Source organism: Eublepharis macularius, chromosome 5 (genome assembly GCF_028583425.1).
Source record: "Eublepharis macularius isolate TG4126 chromosome 5, MPM_Emac_v1.0, whole genome shotgun sequence".
Classification (NCBI taxonomy): Eukaryota; Metazoa; Chordata; class Lepidosauria; order Squamata; family Eublepharidae; genus Eublepharis; species Eublepharis macularius.
The window spans coordinates 4,577,657-4,594,226 of NC_072794.1; the positions used below are offsets into that span (position 1 = coordinate 4,577,657).

The 16,570-nt window shown below is 55.3% G+C and overlaps 1 protein-coding gene across 2 annotated transcripts; it reads left to right on the forward strand.

Annotated features, from left to right (window-relative positions):
* Positions 1 to 1,899: 1,899 nt before the first annotated feature.
* PIK3R2 (phosphoinositide-3-kinase regulatory subunit 2) lies at positions 1,900 to 15,989 on the forward strand. Of its 2 annotated transcripts, none has more exons than XM_054979805.1 (17): positions 1,900 to 2,065; positions 3,285 to 3,900; positions 5,231 to 5,323; positions 6,186 to 6,248; positions 7,652 to 7,786; positions 7,995 to 8,199; positions 8,885 to 8,970; positions 9,172 to 9,277; positions 9,704 to 9,802; positions 10,257 to 10,437; positions 10,920 to 11,045; positions 11,878 to 12,020; positions 12,139 to 12,315; positions 13,113 to 13,184; positions 13,762 to 13,932; positions 14,270 to 14,465; positions 15,161 to 15,989. In XM_054979805.1, the coding sequence occupies exons 2-16, from the start codon at positions 3,561 to 3,563 to the stop codon at positions 14,460 to 14,462; spliced, it is 2,190 nt and encodes a 729-aa protein (XP_054835780.1). In that variant the 5' UTR covers positions 1,900 to 2,065; positions 3,285 to 3,560; the 3' UTR covers positions 14,463 to 14,465; positions 15,161 to 15,989. The 2 variants fall into 2 exon arrangements, with proteins under 2 accessions (XP_054835780.1, XP_054835779.1); XM_054979804.1 differs by having other exon boundaries at positions 14,270 to 14,458.
* Positions 15,990 to 16,570: the final 581 nt, after the last annotated feature.

Below are 16,570 nucleotides of genomic sequence, written 5' to 3' on the forward strand. Positions count from 1 at the left end.
GCCCTTTCCTCTGTGCATGTTTTATCTTCCCGTTCCCCCACTGGTCATTATTTTCTGTGCATGTGTGTGACTTCCCTTGGGCTTCTCTGTGTGTGTGTGTGTATGTGCGTATTCTTGTCTGTGTATGTATTCTTGGCTCTGGCTTACGGCAGCCATTTTGTAGTACTGCTTGCCACCCTGCCTCACTATTCCAAAGGTGCCCACAGACTCAGAAAGGATGAGGACCCTGTAATGTTCAAGTTTCCTAAAAGAGAGATGTGAGAAACATGTCGTTCAAACAGCTTTATGTAAAAAAACAACTCCAGCACACACTCAACTGAACTACTAGAATATCTGACCTTTCGAAAAGTCTTAAAATTAACAGTCCTTAACATGTGGATAATATAAAGGAGCATCTTAAAAGGATAAGTTCATTGTCGAATGAGCTCAGAAGCACTGTTCCTCTCTTCACAGCAACAAACAGGTGTCAGTCCTCTGGTAGGTCATGTGTCCATGACCTACCAGAAAATGGGGTCTCCATGACCTAGGAGAAGTGACCCCTAATGGAGCTCTAAAGAAGCTAGACAGCTTCTCCGTCTGCAGGCCTGCGCATGCGCAGTCCCAACATGTGCCTGCACCAAAGGACTCAATGAACAATAGTTAGATATGTACACTCCTGTTTTCTACCACCACAGACCGCAGCAGTAGTTCTTCCGCATTTATGAAGCTAGATGGCTGACTTCCTTAAAGCTCTTCTACATACTTCAGTTGGGAAGGATTCCAAAGGCTGCATGCAGTGTCCCTGACAGGGCCCCAAAATAGGGGAAGCAGCCTGCTCCTGAGCCCACCCTTGGTCCTGTCCTGGCCAGTCTTGTCTCCTCTGACTGCTGTAAGCTCTCCTAGGTCTCTGGATGAGGCCTTCCATATCCACCAGAAGTAAGGTTGCCAGATGGTTCAAGAAAAATACTGGGCACACCATAAGAATGTGTTGATACCCCAATATATTAACATGATAAAGAAAAATGCCCTGGTTTATGCGTGGAAACTTTATTTATTTATTTAGCACGGTTTATAGCCCACTTTTCTCACTAAGGCTGGAGGCAGATTCCACAGTAAGTTGATACAATCAACGGCAGGGACATTGAATAAACAGTGCAATAGGATATGGATTGCAAAAACTTGAAAACGGGAATCTGACACACTGAAGCAAAGCTGAAATAAAACAATATGACATATTAAAGGATGCAGAAACTACCCAGTAGGGGCATACTTAAAGGAACTAACAGTGCATAGTAGTATAGTCTACAGTCCCCATCCTGTTACCAAAGCCTCTCTCTGAACCATTTCCTTACAGCACAGCCTTCCTCTCTGCATTAAAGAAGACCTGAATAATTCCATTTTGCACAGTTTGCAGAAAGCCAAGAGAGTGCGAGCTGCCCTAACTTCATTAGACAGGCCATTCCGTAGCTGTTCGATTGAGAATACTGTCGTTCGGGCTCTCTCGGCTTCCTCGGGAACCTGGGAGTGCTTCAACCGGGCCTCTGCGCGGGGAAGGAGGGAGGCCGAGGCAACCTGGTGCCCCTGGGCGGGCGTGCCTGGGAGGGGGTCCCCTGAACACTGCCGGGAAATGGGGAAAGGGCGGGCCTGTCGCGGTAAGAAAGAATCGGGCCCTTGACGAGCGTTCGTTCGCGGTCCGTCCCGAGGGAGGAGGCGGAATCCCAGCCGGTCCGCCCCTCCCCGGAAGCGCCGAGCAGGATCCTCGACGCCTCCATACCGGGAACCCTCTTGCGCAAGCGCGCCCCCGCCCCTTTCTGCGGGCGCCGCTGCCGGCCGAGACCGGAAGGGCTGCCCGTCTCCAAGGCGACCGGTCGCCGCTGTCTCCAGGGTCCTTCAAAAAAAATCCCGGAAGTCCGCCGGGCCAACAAAAGGCCCGCGCTGCCTCAGTCCGTCTGTTTCTCTTCGGGCGCTTCGACTGTTTCCGCCTTCGCGTTCGGGCGTTTCCGGCGCCCGCCGCTCTCGGTTCGTCCCGCCGTTCCCAGGTTGCTGTCGGGCTCGGGGACGGGAGCGGCGCGGAGGAGACCGGACGGTGAGCTGTGCGCGGCCTGCCGGGGGCCCGGGGAGGGCGCAGCGCGAGTCTCCAGGCCTGGCCTGCTCAGCCCAGAAGGCCGGGGGCGCATCTGCGGGCCGCCAGCTTTGCCCGCTGGGACGAGGCGAGGCGAGCTGTGGCGACCTGCCCGCGAGCCTCGGGGCGCCAGACTGGAGCGCGGCGGCGGCCGAGGCAGCGCCCGGGGACGGGCCCTTGTGGGCAGGGGCGGCCGGGTCGGGAGCGGCGGCGGCAGGAGCGAGCGAGCCGGGCGCCGGTGCTGCCTTTGGGACCGCGGCTGGCCTCCCGTCAAGGCTGGGGAGCTCCTCGCGAGTGGAGGCGGCCCTGCGGAGGCTGGGCGAGCGGCGGATCGCCTTGGCTTGGCCTGCTTAGCTGGAGGAAGGCGACTGGCCGGCCGCCCTGGACAGTCGCCACCGACTAGCTCCGTGACGGTCACTCACCAGGGGGTGCGGGAAGGGGGCAGGCAGGCCCGCCTCGGCCTGGGGCTGATGGCCGCGGCTTGCCTCCTCGTGCCCTCCCTGCCCAGAGCAGATCTGCTGCCAGCGTCCTTCAGGGCGGCGCACTATGCCCACCCGAGGGTGGGCAGGTTGAGCGCTGTTTTGGGGCCAGTCCTCCCTGCCGGGTTCCCCCTTTTTCTAGTTGTGGCTTGATTTGTGTGGGTTTGTCTGCAGAGCGTATGTGTGTGTCCCCCCCCCCCCTTAGGGAACGTGTGAGACGAGGGCCCCAGCAGGGCCGATTGCAGTGGGAGGGGGCTGAGAGCTCAGGCAGCACTCGGGCCAGGTCCCGCCCCCTTCCCCAGACAGGACCAACTGCCCAGCCCCCCTCCTTTCCAACAACAACTTCTTGAAGAGATTTTTTTTGTAAATGTTCTGGCTGGGGGTGGGAGGAGCAAATGAGGGAGCTGAACCCCCACTTCCCTTGCATGCAGAGTCTGAAGTGGCCTGTCATGCTCTGCAAGAGGGCTGTCTTCCTGTTTTGGGGCTCAGCCTGGGGTATGAGCCGTGTGTTTCACTTCCTAGAAAGCCCAGCACCCTGGAATGTTACAGGCAACTGCTTCTCTTTCCATATTCTTTTCTCTTTCATATTCTTCATTGGGGGGACGGGAGAGCCCCTCCAAGCACACAGCTTCAGCTGACAGGAGTGCTGTGTGCAGAAGCAAGGCATATGCTTGTGATCTGAGTGACCTTTTATTCTTTTTCAGGGCCCAGAACACCCGCCACCCCTAAGCACCCGTGCCTTGGCTGCTTCTTGCCCGTGCTGGATTATGCTCGTCACATTCTCCCTGTGTTCCATCATCTGGTTGAATCGTGGCTTCAAGTTACGAAAAAGAGGTTGTACTTACGTAAGTGCCTGGTCTGCATCAGTGGGCCTGCCTCTCCTCCATGCATAACTCTTGAGGCTCTCGTGGGGGAAGTTTCTTTGCCCCCCTTCCATCCCTCCTCCCACGTTGCTCAGCCTGCTTGGCATTGAGTAGCCCATGGAGGGCACTGAAGGGTACCAGTACCGGGCCGTCTACCCATACCACAAGGAGCGAGAGGAGGACATTGATCTGCTACCTGGAGACACCTTGGTGGTGAGCAGAGCAGCCCTGCAGGCCCTGGGCTTCAAGGATGGTGATGAGCAGGTGCCCAACCAGATTGGCTGGATTCTGGGTGTCAACGAGCGCACCAAGCAAAAGGGGGACTTCCCAGGCACATACGTGGAGTATGTTGGACCCATCAAGATCTGTGTGCCATCCTACCGGCCCAGGATGACTCGGCCCCTCCCAGCTGCCCCTGCGGCTGGTGCCTCCCATGTGCAGGAGGCCTTGGAACAGGGTAAGCACTGCTGAAATAGCAGGCCAGGATAAGGGTTGGTGAGCGCATGCGTGCCAGGGGAGGATCATTTCCACTCCTGATCAGCAGTCTTGGAAATACCGTTTCATATCACTTTGGCTTGGGAAAGGGTGCCAGCTTCTGAACTGCTGTTTTCCACAACTGCTGGTCCTAAACTTCCCAGAAGGAAGGGAAATGGCCCACAACTGGGAGTTTATTTTAGCCGTGCACTAATGAGCAAGGATAGGAGGTAAGGACAGAAGGCGGGCAGCTCTGAGGTGTTTCTGGGTTTTGAGCTGCAAAGGAGATATTTCGCCTTCCAAATGAAGCTCAAAGAATCTGCTTGTCTCCTGGATCCTGATGAGCTGCCTGATGGTGAAGAGGCACCCCTGCCTAAATTACTCTTCCCCAGCTCTGGTGGGAAGTGTTGGATGTCGCTCTGTCCTCACTTGGCAATACGACTCTTCTCATTGAATTATTGGATACCAAGACCCATAGGCTGGTACAGTTCTTTGGGATCCCCTCCCACCGCGCTGGGAAGAAAAAGAAATTCAGGCATATAAATGGCTGTTGGGTGCTAAGGACCACTAGCTATTTCCAGATAAGCAGAGCCAGAAGAACTTTTAAGAATGCCGTAAGAGTCCCACACTCTAGACCCTGTACAGAAGAGCTGCTTCCCTCTCTGGGTCTTCACCCAGCTGTTCTGATTCCATGCCGGAAATGAGCCCTGAGCACTCAGCTCTTGTGAGGCCCAGGACTCTCATCTCTTAGGCTTGCAGAGGAGCTAAGCAGACTCCTGCAAAATGCTTGGCTCTAGTAGGCTCATCCCACTCTTGGAAAGCTCCTCTCCATTCCAGAAACATTAATTGGTTGAGAGGTTGCCCCCCCCCCCGGCAAGAATGGCTTGGATGCACCCAACCCCCAATACCTTTAAAACAGTGTAAGAATAGTTGGTGTGGGAGCACTTCTAAGTGTTTGCGCCTGCCACGTTCTCCCCCATGCGCGAGGCCAGCGAAATGTGCTTGTGGGCCTGATCTAGCAGGCACTCTGAGGAGTGATGTCTCGGGGTCCCTTCCCTGTCTCAGGATTTTGGGGTCTGCAGTGTATGAAAGGCCTCTTGAAAGCTGTGTTGCTTCCTGCTTGCAAAGCCTGGGGCCTGGCAGGTTGGCTGGCTTCGTGATTGGGGGGGGGGGCTGTGCCCTCAGGCATCCTCAGGTGAGCCTCTCGGGAGCAGGGTGGGCTGGAGCAGAGGGGGTGGCAGCCCGCCGGCCCGCCCAGTATCCCCTTTGCTGACTCAGTCCTCCTATTGCTGCTTCTGCCCCTCCACTTCCAGGGTTGATCCTTCCGGAGCTTCTGGAGCAGCTCGTTCCCCCTGAGGTTGCCCCTCCTTTGCTGAGCCGACTGGTGGGCGCCATTGAAAGGAAAGGTGAGGATGAGATGCCAGTGGGGAAGGGAGCCGGCAAAGGCACCTGCTGGCAGCCATTTCTTAAGAGAGGGCTTGGCTTTGTGAGTAGAAGAACCCTGCTTAAGTCCCTGGGGCTGAAGTTAAAAGCAGGGGTCGGGGAAGGCATCTCTTTGCCCGGAGAATGAAGGCCAGTCCGTGGAGGCCTGACTGCCTGCAGTATCTTTGTATGGTTGCACACTGCATGAACCCTTGTTCTGGGCAAGAGGTGAGGCTCCGTGGCAAAGCTCCTACTTTGCAGGCCTGCATCCCTCGGTTCAACCCCCTAACAGCAGGGTCCCCAGTACCTGGGAAGGCCTTTCTTTGAGACCCTAGGGAACCGCTGCCAGGTGAAGGAAACGATACTGTCTTTGAAGGGCCCAGGGTAGAAGTCATCTTCATCTGTGCCTCGCCGGGGCACGTGGAGGGTTTAGGAGCTGCTGCTGCACTTGGCAGGAGCCTCCAAGTGACCTACTGGCCCTTCTGCCTTTGCAGCAGTGCTGGAGAGGTGAGGGCCAGAAACTGACAGGGCCTTCCCGTTCTGAAAGACCTTGCTGGTTTCTCTGGGGAAGGAGTTGGAGGGGTGAGGTTCAAAGGGGGAGGGGAGTGCTCCAGTCACCTTGACAGCACATTTCCACTCTTAGCTATCGAAGCAGGTCCCCTGGTGAGTGTAGGGGTGTTGCGGGCAGAGGTCCTGCTGGGATAGAGCCAGTTGGCAGGGAGGGTGAGCAGCAGCTCTGATGTGAAGAGTGTCACAACTCAGGGGAGGCAGTGGATGGTCATAGCAGGGCCCTGGTTCAAGAGTCCCTGCCAGCATAAACGCAGCATGCTGTGTTGCCTCCTACAGGGCTGGATTGTGAGATGCTGTACAGGACGCCTGGCTCCGAACTGAGGCAAGCACAGAGAAACAGTAAGAACCAGTCTGGCTTGGAATGGGTGAGCCAGCAGAACACACAATCAGGTGGCAAAGATCTATGGCAACTGTTTGGGGGGAAGGAGTCCTGATGGATTCAGCTGCCCCAGTTTGGGGTGAGAGGATACTTAGGGGAGGTCAAATGGAGGGTAGGAGGGAGGGGCCCTTGCATTTGGCTTTTTGCATTTTGATCGGAGAAAGCTGCCTGTAACATGTCTGAAAATCTCAAGTAACAGAGGTGTCAAGAAAGACTTTATTTGGTCAGGGGTGTTGGAAAGCTGCTGTCAGCTGGAGTAGATCATTCCGGGCAAGCCAGAAGGAAGCGGCAGAATGGAATTGGAGGGAGGAATTTTCAGCATGTTTTCATGTGATTTCTACAATCCGAACTCAAAAGGGAGGCTGCTTGCCTCTCCCGTAGTGGCCCTGGCTGCCCCCCGCCCCCAGCTGCACATGGCCCTGGTTTGTAGACCTCACCAAGATCCCCCTGCTGGGGCTTTGGGGAAGACCCCAACAGTGAAGAGTGCAAGAATTTCCAGGGTCCTGTTATGCATTCGTGCTCTGGTTCGAGCCAGCCAGCTGTCCCTTGGGACCCCATGGGTGGGGATCCTGTGCCGGATGCAGCACGGGAGGCTTGTCCACAGGCCCTGGCACTTGGGGCTCAGCCACCTGCAAGTCTGTAGTGAATCTGTGTGTGGTTTTTTTAAATGCCAGCGGTCAAGTGCTCTCTGACTGAATGGCATATTTTTTAAAATTGGCAATATTTGTTGGTGCTGAGTGGAACGAGAAGAGCTGTGCTCAGTTGTGCTGAGGCCCAGGAGTCTGTTTCTGTGAGGCACCCAGGGCAGCTTGCCAGAGGGCCTTCCCTTACGGGGTGTCTCCAGCACCAGCTGCTTGAAGGGGTGCACTTTGGGATGCAAAGGCTCCTGTTCATCATTCGTAGATCTCCCTTAACTGAAAGGGCCTAATCCCTTTTTAAGATCATTTGAACTACAGGCCACGACTACGTAATGTGACAGTGAGTTTCACAAGTAAATTGTGCATTTGTGCACAGCTGTGTTTTTGGTTCTTGCACAGCAAAGATCCAGTTGAAGAAATACGGATCCCTTTTGTTTGGTCCGTTCTCGGCTCCTCCTTATAGCAATCGGTAGGCCGCCCTTTCTGACCCCCTGACCCCACATCACCTGTGCTCAAAGTGACACGTTCAGTTATCCTGACAGCCACCTTGCAAGGTTGGCCAGCTGAGACCGAAAGAGGGTGGCTGGCTTCTGGGACCACCTTGTGAGTTTATGACCAAGGTGAGGCTGGAACCGTCATCTGTGGAGGCCCTGATCCGGTTCCCCTGTGGCACTGCTGCAGCTTCCTCTGTGGTGCCCTTCCCCACCTCTTCTGTCCCCCCACAGGCTGGCCTCTGGCTGGCGACTTGGAGGCTTGGGATGTGCTGTCCCTGGGCGAAGGCCTCAAGAGGTACCTGCAAGAGCTGCCAACCCCAGTCGTGCCTGACAGAGTGCATGGGGAGATCCTGCAAGTGCTGCAGGGTGAGTCCGGCATCTGGGCGGGCTGGGGCTGAGGGGGGGGGGGAGCATGTACTTGGCACACAGAAGGCCCAGGTAGACACAGCTGGCCTGAGTGGGTCTGATGCCGTGGAAGGGCAGCGTTGTGCCTCGTGAGGGGAAAGCATCGCAAGATGGAGGGTGTGCATTTGTTCTTCTGAAAGCAGCCCCCACCCCACTCTCCGCCCTGCAGATGCCAGCCCACCTGAACTTGTACGGACACAGCTGCTCTCTGTATTAGATCCGCCTGGCCTTCCTCTGCCCCATCTTCTCACCCTCCAGTTCCTCCTGCGTCACTTGGCAAAAGTGGCTGAAGAAGCTGAGAGCAACGGGCTGCGGCCCCGTGTCCTGGGCGAGATCTTCGGGCCTCTGCTCCTTCGGAGGCCTGCCGCTGCCAGGTGCGAGGCTCCAGTCCTGCCCCCAGAGGCGGGGTCTCCCAGGGTGGGCTGGCTGGCCAGGCCTCCTGAGCGGCTGCTTGGGGGCACACAGTGAGGGTGGTGGCCATGTGCCACGGGGGCTCTGCTGGCTCTTAGCACTGCAGGGCCAGGTGGGGTGGGGGGACATGGAGTGTTGCCGTGCATGAGTGTAGGAGCGGCCAGGTGGAAGTGTTCCCAATAAGTCCTGAAACCAGAACCTTCAGGGTGACTCTGATCCTCCCAGGTGTCCAGGAGTGTGTTCTGGTTGCTCCCATCTCCAAACCTGTATGGGAGACAGCCCCCAGTGGGGCTGGTGTGTGTGACTGAAGGCCTGCTCCCTCTTTCCTCTGCAGGAGCATGCTCACACTGCTGGGGCCAGGAGAAGAAAAGAGGGTGCTGGGCATGGGCAACTAGTTTTTCTGGCCACGGCCAGTAGAATTCACTGCCGCAGCTTAGCCAAGGAGCATCAGTGCTCTCAAACAAAGCACAAGAGAGGGAGGAGATGGACCTTCCCCCCAGGTCTCAGTCTTCTGAATTGATGGCCAGGCAGCGGAGATGGGTGGCTTCCTTGGGGCTGAATTGTTGGGGCCCCGGGCCCTGTGGTGGCCCCTCTGAGTCCCCCAGGGCTGCTTTTGTAGGTTTGTGTTGCTTCCCCTCCACCCTGTAGCTCTGAGATGAACCCTGACTTCTCTGTGCTGTTCCTGGAGACTCTTCTGTGGACCATGAAGCCCAAGCAGGCACTGCCCCCGCCAGGTAAGGGCAAGGCAAGGGTCGGGCAGGGCTGAGATGCCGTCCAAAGGGCGGGTCCAGAGACTGGCCCCGGGCCCCTGCTTCCCCATGCCTTCAGCAGATTCTGCTTAAAGGGTTATGAAGAGCTTTCATGCCTCTTCTAAAGAGGGCGGGCCTTGAGGGAGGAAGGCTGGTGACTGGCCCGGCCCTGTTGCTCTGTTCCAGCTCTGCCCCCCAAGCCCCCCAAGCCAAAGCCTGCAGCGGTAGCCCTGACCAATGGGAACGGCGTGGCTCTGCAGGATGCCGAGTGGTACTGGGGTGACATCTCCAGGTAACGTGGACTGCGACTGCCAGGCGGGGGGTAGGGGTAGATCCTTCCCCCTTCTTCTTCCCTTGTCTTGGCCAGCAGAGTCCTCTTTCCCCAGTACCGCTGCACAGCTCTTCTTTCATTCTCACACACCCAGGAACTTGTGGCTGAGGGGGACTCTGGCCCTGTTCCCTTGGGGGAGACGAGGCACATTCTTCCTGTGTGTGTGTTCTGCTCTGGCCAGGTGGGGCAGCTGGAGGGGAGGCCTTCCTTTCTCCCTAGCCCCTTCTCTGCCTTCTCGCCTCAAGATGGCCATAGGGTGTGAGGGTGGGGTCAGAAAAGAGGTGGCTTGGAGGCCAGCTGCTGGATCTGGCGCCCAAGCCCTGGGGGCCGTCTCTGGCAGCAAGTGCACAGTTGCATACGCGGCAGTGAGCATCCCTGTCCTTCCAGGGAGGAAGTGAACGAAAAGCTCCGAGACACTCCAGACGGCACCTTCCTTGTTCGAGACGCATCCAGCAAGATTCAAGGCGAATACACTCTGACGCTGCGGTGAGGAAAGCTGGGGGTTGTGAATGAGGGGTGGGCATGGTATAGTCAGAAGATTCCCTTACAGCCTTCGGGTCATGTCTGTGATGTGTTGATGGAGCAGCCTTCTCCCCCCCCAAACCAGGTGAGTCCGTAGAGCTGCCCTAAAATACTCCTATATGCACACAAATGAGTGACCCCCACCACCACCACTACCAGAGCAGTCAGTATTGTGGGGAAAGGGGATCAAGTGGAGCATCCAGTGAAAGGTTGCCAGCATATCTTACCCTACAGGGCCTTTAGGGGATCAGTGACTCTTCCAGTCATTGCTGATGGGCTTGCTGTATTGCTCTTCTCTCCTCGCCACCCCAGTCTTAATCCTGCCTGTCCTCTGGGGAGTTGAAGGCAATGTTGCTGCTCCCCACCCCCACCACTGTCCTTGTTTGAGGCGTCCTTCCTTCTCTCTGCCCTCTTACAGGAAGGGGGGCAACAACAAGCTGATCAAGATTTTCCATCGGGAGGGCAAGTACGGTTTCTCAGAGCCACTGACCTTCAGCTCCGTGGTGGAGCTCATCAATCATTATCGGTATGAGTCTCTGGCCCAGTACAATGCCAAACTGGACACACGGCTGCTGTACCCCATCTCCAAGTACCAGCAGGTGAGCAGCACCCATCTCTGGCAGGTCAGCTGGCCGCTCTTAACACGCAGGCCTGCAGAGCCCTAACGTGGCTCATCTTATCGCCAACTGTTGCCACCATGCTCGTGGGTGCCCTAGGGCATCTGGCCAACCACACTTCGAAACAGAAAACTGGATGAAATTAACGTGTGGTCTGTCACATCCAAGCGGTTCTTCTGTACTTGCCAGTATAGGCTGTAATAGATGGATGGAACCTCTAGGAAGAGACGCAGTCTACCTCCAGAACAGAGAGTGCTGGGAATAACCTTGCTTAAGTGTCCTGCTTGAGACCTCCTGAGAGGTATTAAGAAAGCTATTATGTACCTGCCAATATGTAAACCAAGACAGCAAAATGGAACCTCTGGGGTTTAAAGCAGTCTACCTTTGAAGAGGGGTTTGGATTGTCAACAGTAGGACTCATGTCTCTGTGCTGACCCTCCCTGCCATTGTCTCCTCTCGTTCAGGACCAGGTGGTGAAGGAGGACAGTGTGGAAGCTGTTGGGGAGCAGCTCAAGGTCTACCACCAGCAGTACCAAGACAAAAGCCGCGAGTACGACCTTCTCTATGAGGAGTATATGCGCACCTCGCAGGTAATGGGGTTCCATACGTAGGATGTGACCCAAATAGGCAGTCTCCTAATTAGTTGCGGGAAAATAGCTTAAAGGTAACAAAGCCAGAGGGGGTGGTAACTGGGATTGTCCACCAATATTTACAGGGAGTTTTCCCTTAAGAGAACTCCTGAAATAAACTAGCCAGTCATTCAACTCTGACTCCATTCTAAAATATTTTCCCAGGCTCTCACCTGGTTGGCATCCATTTTGTTTCATTTCAGGCCAGGCAGTATATTTGAAGAAGAGTGTTTGTGGTTTCAAATCTATAAGCTCTCCCTTAAGCGGGAAGAGGGGTCTGATGGTTAACAGGAGGGGGAGAGGGAGTGCATGAGCGAGTTCCTCCCTCTCCCCAAATGGAGTCTCTCTACAAAGCTAGTGGGATTCTGGTTGAGTAAAAGGGTTTGCTTTTTTACATAAGTGTAACACTTGGCTTGTGGAACTCAGTGCAACAGGGTTGTAACGATGGCCTTAATTATAAGGGAGGGAGACAAGTTCTTGGTCTGTTGCTAGCTATGACAGTTGGCCAAACCCTTCCTGCTCAGAGGCCAAGTGAAGACTGTGACTGTGGCTTCTGTACCCCGGCTGGGTAGCAGGCCCTCCAAGGGCATCTGGCAGGCACCTGTGGGAAGATGGTCTAACCCAGGAGGAGCTCCTCTTGCAGTCCCTGCCCTCCAGTGCCTAGTGGCAGGCCCCTTAAGATGAAAGAGGATATGGCTTATCACGCCTTCGCAAGTTGACAAGGCATAGGAGGTGGATGGGGCAACCAAGGGTTACTTTTTCTCATTAAATGATCCAAGTTGTTGCCCCCCAGGAGTTGCAGATGAAGAGAACAGCCATCGAGGCCTTCAATGAGACCATCAAGATCTTTGAGGAGCAGAGCCAGGTGCAGGAAAGGTGCAGCCGGGAGTACATTGAGCGTTTCCGGAGGGAGGGGAACGAGAAGGAGCTGCAGCGGTGAGGACTGGGGGGCGGGGGCGGGGGGGGGGCGGGGGCGGCTGGAATGCAGAGGAGGGGCCAGGCTTTGGTGAGCGTTTCCTGTAACTGCGCCTCTCCCCAACATGCTTTGGCCCAGGATCCTGATGAACTCGGAGAAGCTTCAGTCCCGCGTCTCCGAGATCCATGACAGCAAGAGGAAGCTGCAGCAGGATCTCAAGCAGCAAGCCTTGGAGAATCGCGAGATTGACAAGCGCATGAACAGTCTCAAGCCCGACCTACTGCAGCTGCGCAAACTCCGGGACCAATACTTGGTGTAAGTGGGGGCACCCTTTGTGCCAGCCAACCTTCATGGGGGAGAAATCCTGCCCCCCTGTGGTCATGCTACAAAGTGGCCCTGCAACCACACACCCCTTCTGGAAGCCACAGGTGACTGGAGCTTTGCGTGAATTTATTTGGGTGAATTTATTTGGTTTTATTTGGTTGCTCGTTTATTTATTGACTTCATGTACCCCCTTCATGTGTCCTTCTCCCTGATGGGGATCAAAAGTGGCTTGCGTTGTTTTCCTCTTTTCTGTTTTATCAGTTGAATCCATTTACTTTCCACAAATACTCCTTAGAAATTATAATGAAGGTGGCTGCATCTTTGCCCTAATTCCTTTTAAAAATTCCTCTTAGGTTTCCCACGTTAAAAAAAAAGATAATTTACCTTTTTGGCATTGTGTGTTTCTGTTCTCTTACCAAAATTGGAAATTATTTTTATTGAAAATGTTGTAGGCTGTGATTTCCGTAGAAATGCTCCAGGTGACTTTGGAATATACCATTAGATTTCCAAGTCCGATCCAAAATAGCCTGCAAAAATTAACGAGCTCCAGTTCCCCCAGTCTGATAGTGGGTCCAGGGTTGAAAGAGAGATCAGCATCCCATTCAGTCCCTTTGTGGCCTGTGAGTTTTGCCACCTTTCTGAGCTGATCGTTTCCTTCCCCCAGCTCAAGCACTCAGACCGGCTGCAGAGGAAAGGCAGGTGGCGGCTCTGAGGCGGTTTCTGGGCAGCCTCACTGCCTTCCCCATTTGGAGTTTTCCAGCGTTTTCTTTTTTTGCTTGTGTTCCCAGGTGGCTGACCCAAAAGGGAACCCGCCAGAAGAAAATCAATGAGTGGCTGGGCATCAGGAACGAGACTGAGGAGTGAGTACCCCCTCGCCCCCGCAGGCCATGGTGGAGCGCCTGCTTTGCACGCACCACGTGCCACTCATGCCCCAGGGAGCACAGCTGTTCAGATAAGACAGCTTGATGGACCAGCCGTCTCCTTGGAGGAAGGAAGGGCCCCCCTAGCTCAGGGCCAAAGCTCCCACTTCGTGTGCAGGAGGATCCCGCACCCCCGGTTAACTCAGACTTGGTTGCTGGGGGCAACTGGCCTCAGCCTGAGATCCTGGCGCAGGGCGTGTTGAGTGTGCTGTTGGGGAGGGGCCTGCAGGTGTGAAACTTGTCCGCCCCTTGTGCAGGGAGTGCATTCAGTCCCCTCGGCGTCTGAGTATCCGTATACTGTGACTGGGGGGGGGCGAGGCGGGGGGAGGGGAGGGGTAGCATTGAGGCGACTGCGGCTGTGCCTGGGCAAGGAGGCCTCCGGGCCTGGGGCAGTAGCCTGTATGGGGGAGCAGGCCATACTGTGCCGCCCTCTGGAGTGCTGGGGGACTACAACAGCCCCCCTCCCCGCTGCCCTCATGCAGATACTGCTCAGCCCCCCCCCCTTCCTACTTTGCAGCCAGTACTTCATGATAGAGGATGAGGAGGAGCTACCCCACCATGAGGAGCGGACATGGTACGTTGGCAAGATTGACCGCACCCAAGCTGAAGAGATGCTGGCTGGCAAGCGGGATGGGACCTTCCTCATCCGGGAGAGCAGCCACCCTGGCTGTTACGCCTGCTCAGTTGTGTGAGTGGCCTCCTCCCCCCCTTCTTTCTCTAGCACCCCAAGTTTTCATCTTGATTTGTGACCTTTTACTGTTTTGCTTATCAGTGAGTGGGTCACAAGCTGACGGTGTGGTATAGCACTCACAGTGCTGAGCTGGGAGACTGGCGCGTGGGCCCCTGTTTTTGCCTCATCTACCTCACAAGGTTGTTGTGAGAGGAGGGATGTGATTCTGCTGATCCGTGTCTGCCCCCTTGAGCTCCTTGGTGGGGGTGGAAGCGTGAGCTGGGCCTTCCCTCAATCCTCAACCGAGGGATCGCAGGCATCCCGTGTGAGCGCTCCTCTTCCCTTTCCCTCGTAGGGTGGAGGGCGACACCAAGCACTGCATGATCTACAAGACGGAGACAGGCTATGGCTTCGCCGAGCCTTACAACCTCTATGCCTCGCTGAAGGAGCTGGTCTTGCACTACAGGCACACCTCACTGATGCAGCACAATGACTCGCTCAGTGTCACGCTGGCACACCCCATCCTCTCCCCACCTCCACCCAGGTGAAGAGTATGTATCTCCCCCCCCCCTCCGGCCTGGTGTTCTCCCTTGCCCATTTCTCCTGCCTCCAGAACTTCCAGATGAAAACAACTTCCTTGCAACGCCTTAACCTTGGTCAGGGGATCAAAGGTGCTTGGACCGACAATGGGAAGAAAAGGAGTCATTCTGATTAAGCATCCTGTTTCCATTGGTGGGGGAGGCTGTTGCTCTCTCTTCATTCCCCCCCCCCATTGCATTTGTGGGTGCCTATGGAGAGAGAAATTGGTGAGCCCTCTCATCCTTGCATTCTTTCTTGTTCCACACCCCCACCCGTGTCCCAAAAGCAGAGAAGTTCTGCCAAGGGCTGGGGGTCCCCCAGAACTTAGCCAGGGCATCAGTGGGGGGGCCCCCTGCAACACTTACTAGCCTTGTCCATCTAATCTTAACAGCACTGGGATTGGGTGGGAAAGGCAGTCCCCATTTGTTTTCCTGCAGTTACTGCTTTCCCCTGTGTCCAGTATGGGTTGGGATGTTAAACCAGCCCAGGAGCAAGCTGTGCCCGGCAGCCACTGTGACACCGGCAGGGTCCCCTTGGCTGGGACTTGTGGTGGTGACACTGGCAGCCCACTGGGGACTTCCTCAGTCATTTAAAAGGCAGTCGACTTTTGCCCGTCCATCTCGTTCCCCCGCCCCATCTGTGGCTGTTCTTTCCTTGGTTTCCTCAGGCTGAGGTCGGGCACGCTGCCTGTGGATTTATGAATGGGATGGATTTGCAGGGGGGCTTCTGGCTGCTTTTCCTTCATCCGGGCAAGGAGCGCCAGCTGGAGCCTGAGCTGCTGGGCCTGCCTGCCTTGCGTCGCTGGGTGCAGCTCGGACTCTGGCTCCCGCACTCCCGACCCCGGTAGCTGTCTGCAAGGATCCGGCAGGGTCTGGCGTTTCTCTGCCCCCCTCCCCCAGTCGTCGGCATGCACTGCACTTTCTTGCATAAAGCCATACTATTTGCTGCCCTGCCTAAAATGAGGAATGGGCCAAATGAGTTCCACAAAAGGGCTGTTCCACCTTCAGGAGACACTGGCCATGCTCTTCTACTGCTTCCAGAGTCCTGTGAACTTGTCTGAAGCCATTTGATCAATGAAGAATCACAGCTGGCTTTCCAGCCCCCGTTTTAACTTCTGTGTCCGTATGTGTGCTTGTACACAGAGCTCAGTGTTCCTGAGGAGTGGTGTGTGCGCACTGGCTCTCCTCTTGCAAAGGCCCTTCGTATGTTCAGTGACAGAGAGAATGCTTTCCCCCACCATGTAGTCACTGCAGGACTGGGCTGGCCATCCAGGAGCCGTGTGCCTGGCGGAGCACGCAGGTGACTGGACAACGGGCATCGTTTTCCTTTCAGACCCCATTCTAGAGAGATTGCCTCAGCTGTCTGCTCCCCAGCCACCCTTGCTGGGACTTTTTCTGTGTTAGGATTACGGAAGTTTACTAAGTCATTGTACACCCAGTATTTGTGTCAGAACTTGTTAATATAAAATTAAAGAAATTTTGTATGGTACTTCAAAGGGGAAAAATATGAATGCAGTTGTGTGGATCATTGTGAGTTACGAATGAATGAGAGAAACCCGGGTGCCTTCTGCAGAGGCATTTGTGGGGGGCCCAGAGAGCAAGGCCAAGATCCAAGGATCGGAGCAAGTAGGAGGAGGCACATCTTTTAAGGAACTCTCTCTGAGAGGAGGAAGCTGTGGGCTTACTTATTTTTTCAGAGGAAAGGAGAAGTGAGAAACACAACAGTCACGAGTGGTTGAGGAGGTGTCCCCCGGGGTGCTTTTGCCTGGGGCTTGCTTGAATTATGGGGCTTTCTGTTAGCCCAAAGTGCCTCCAGCCTGGTAGATGTGGCTGGCTGTCAGGACATCTTGCCTCATCGGAACAGCATTATCGTCTGGTCTGTTAACAACCTGATTTTAGGACTGAGTTAAGATGCTGGTGTTCCAGCTTACCTTGGATCATACAAATGTTACCTACCTCTTACAGTTGCAAAGTCGCCCAATTGCTGTTTTGAGGGCAACATGCTTGGAGTGGGGATCCTTGACTAGCTGACTTGCTCAGAAGGCAGATTAGATTTTTTTGAAATGAGGAAATCAAAT

Excerpts from the sequence above, each read along its gene's own strand:
- PIK3R2 (XM_054979804.1), top strand. The coding sequence starts at position 3,561 with ATGGAGGGCACTGAAGGGTACCAGTACCGGGCCGTCTACCCATACCAC. Across the intron at positions 8,971-9,171 it reads GCAGGCACTGCCCCCGCCAG|CTCTGCCCCCCAAGCCCCCC; the intron begins GTAAGGGCAAGG and ends GCTCTGTTCCAG. Across the intron at positions 13,933-14,269 it reads TGTTACGCCTGCTCAGTTGT|GGTGGAGGGCGACACCAAGC; the intron begins GTGAGTGGCCTC and ends TTTCCCTCGTAG.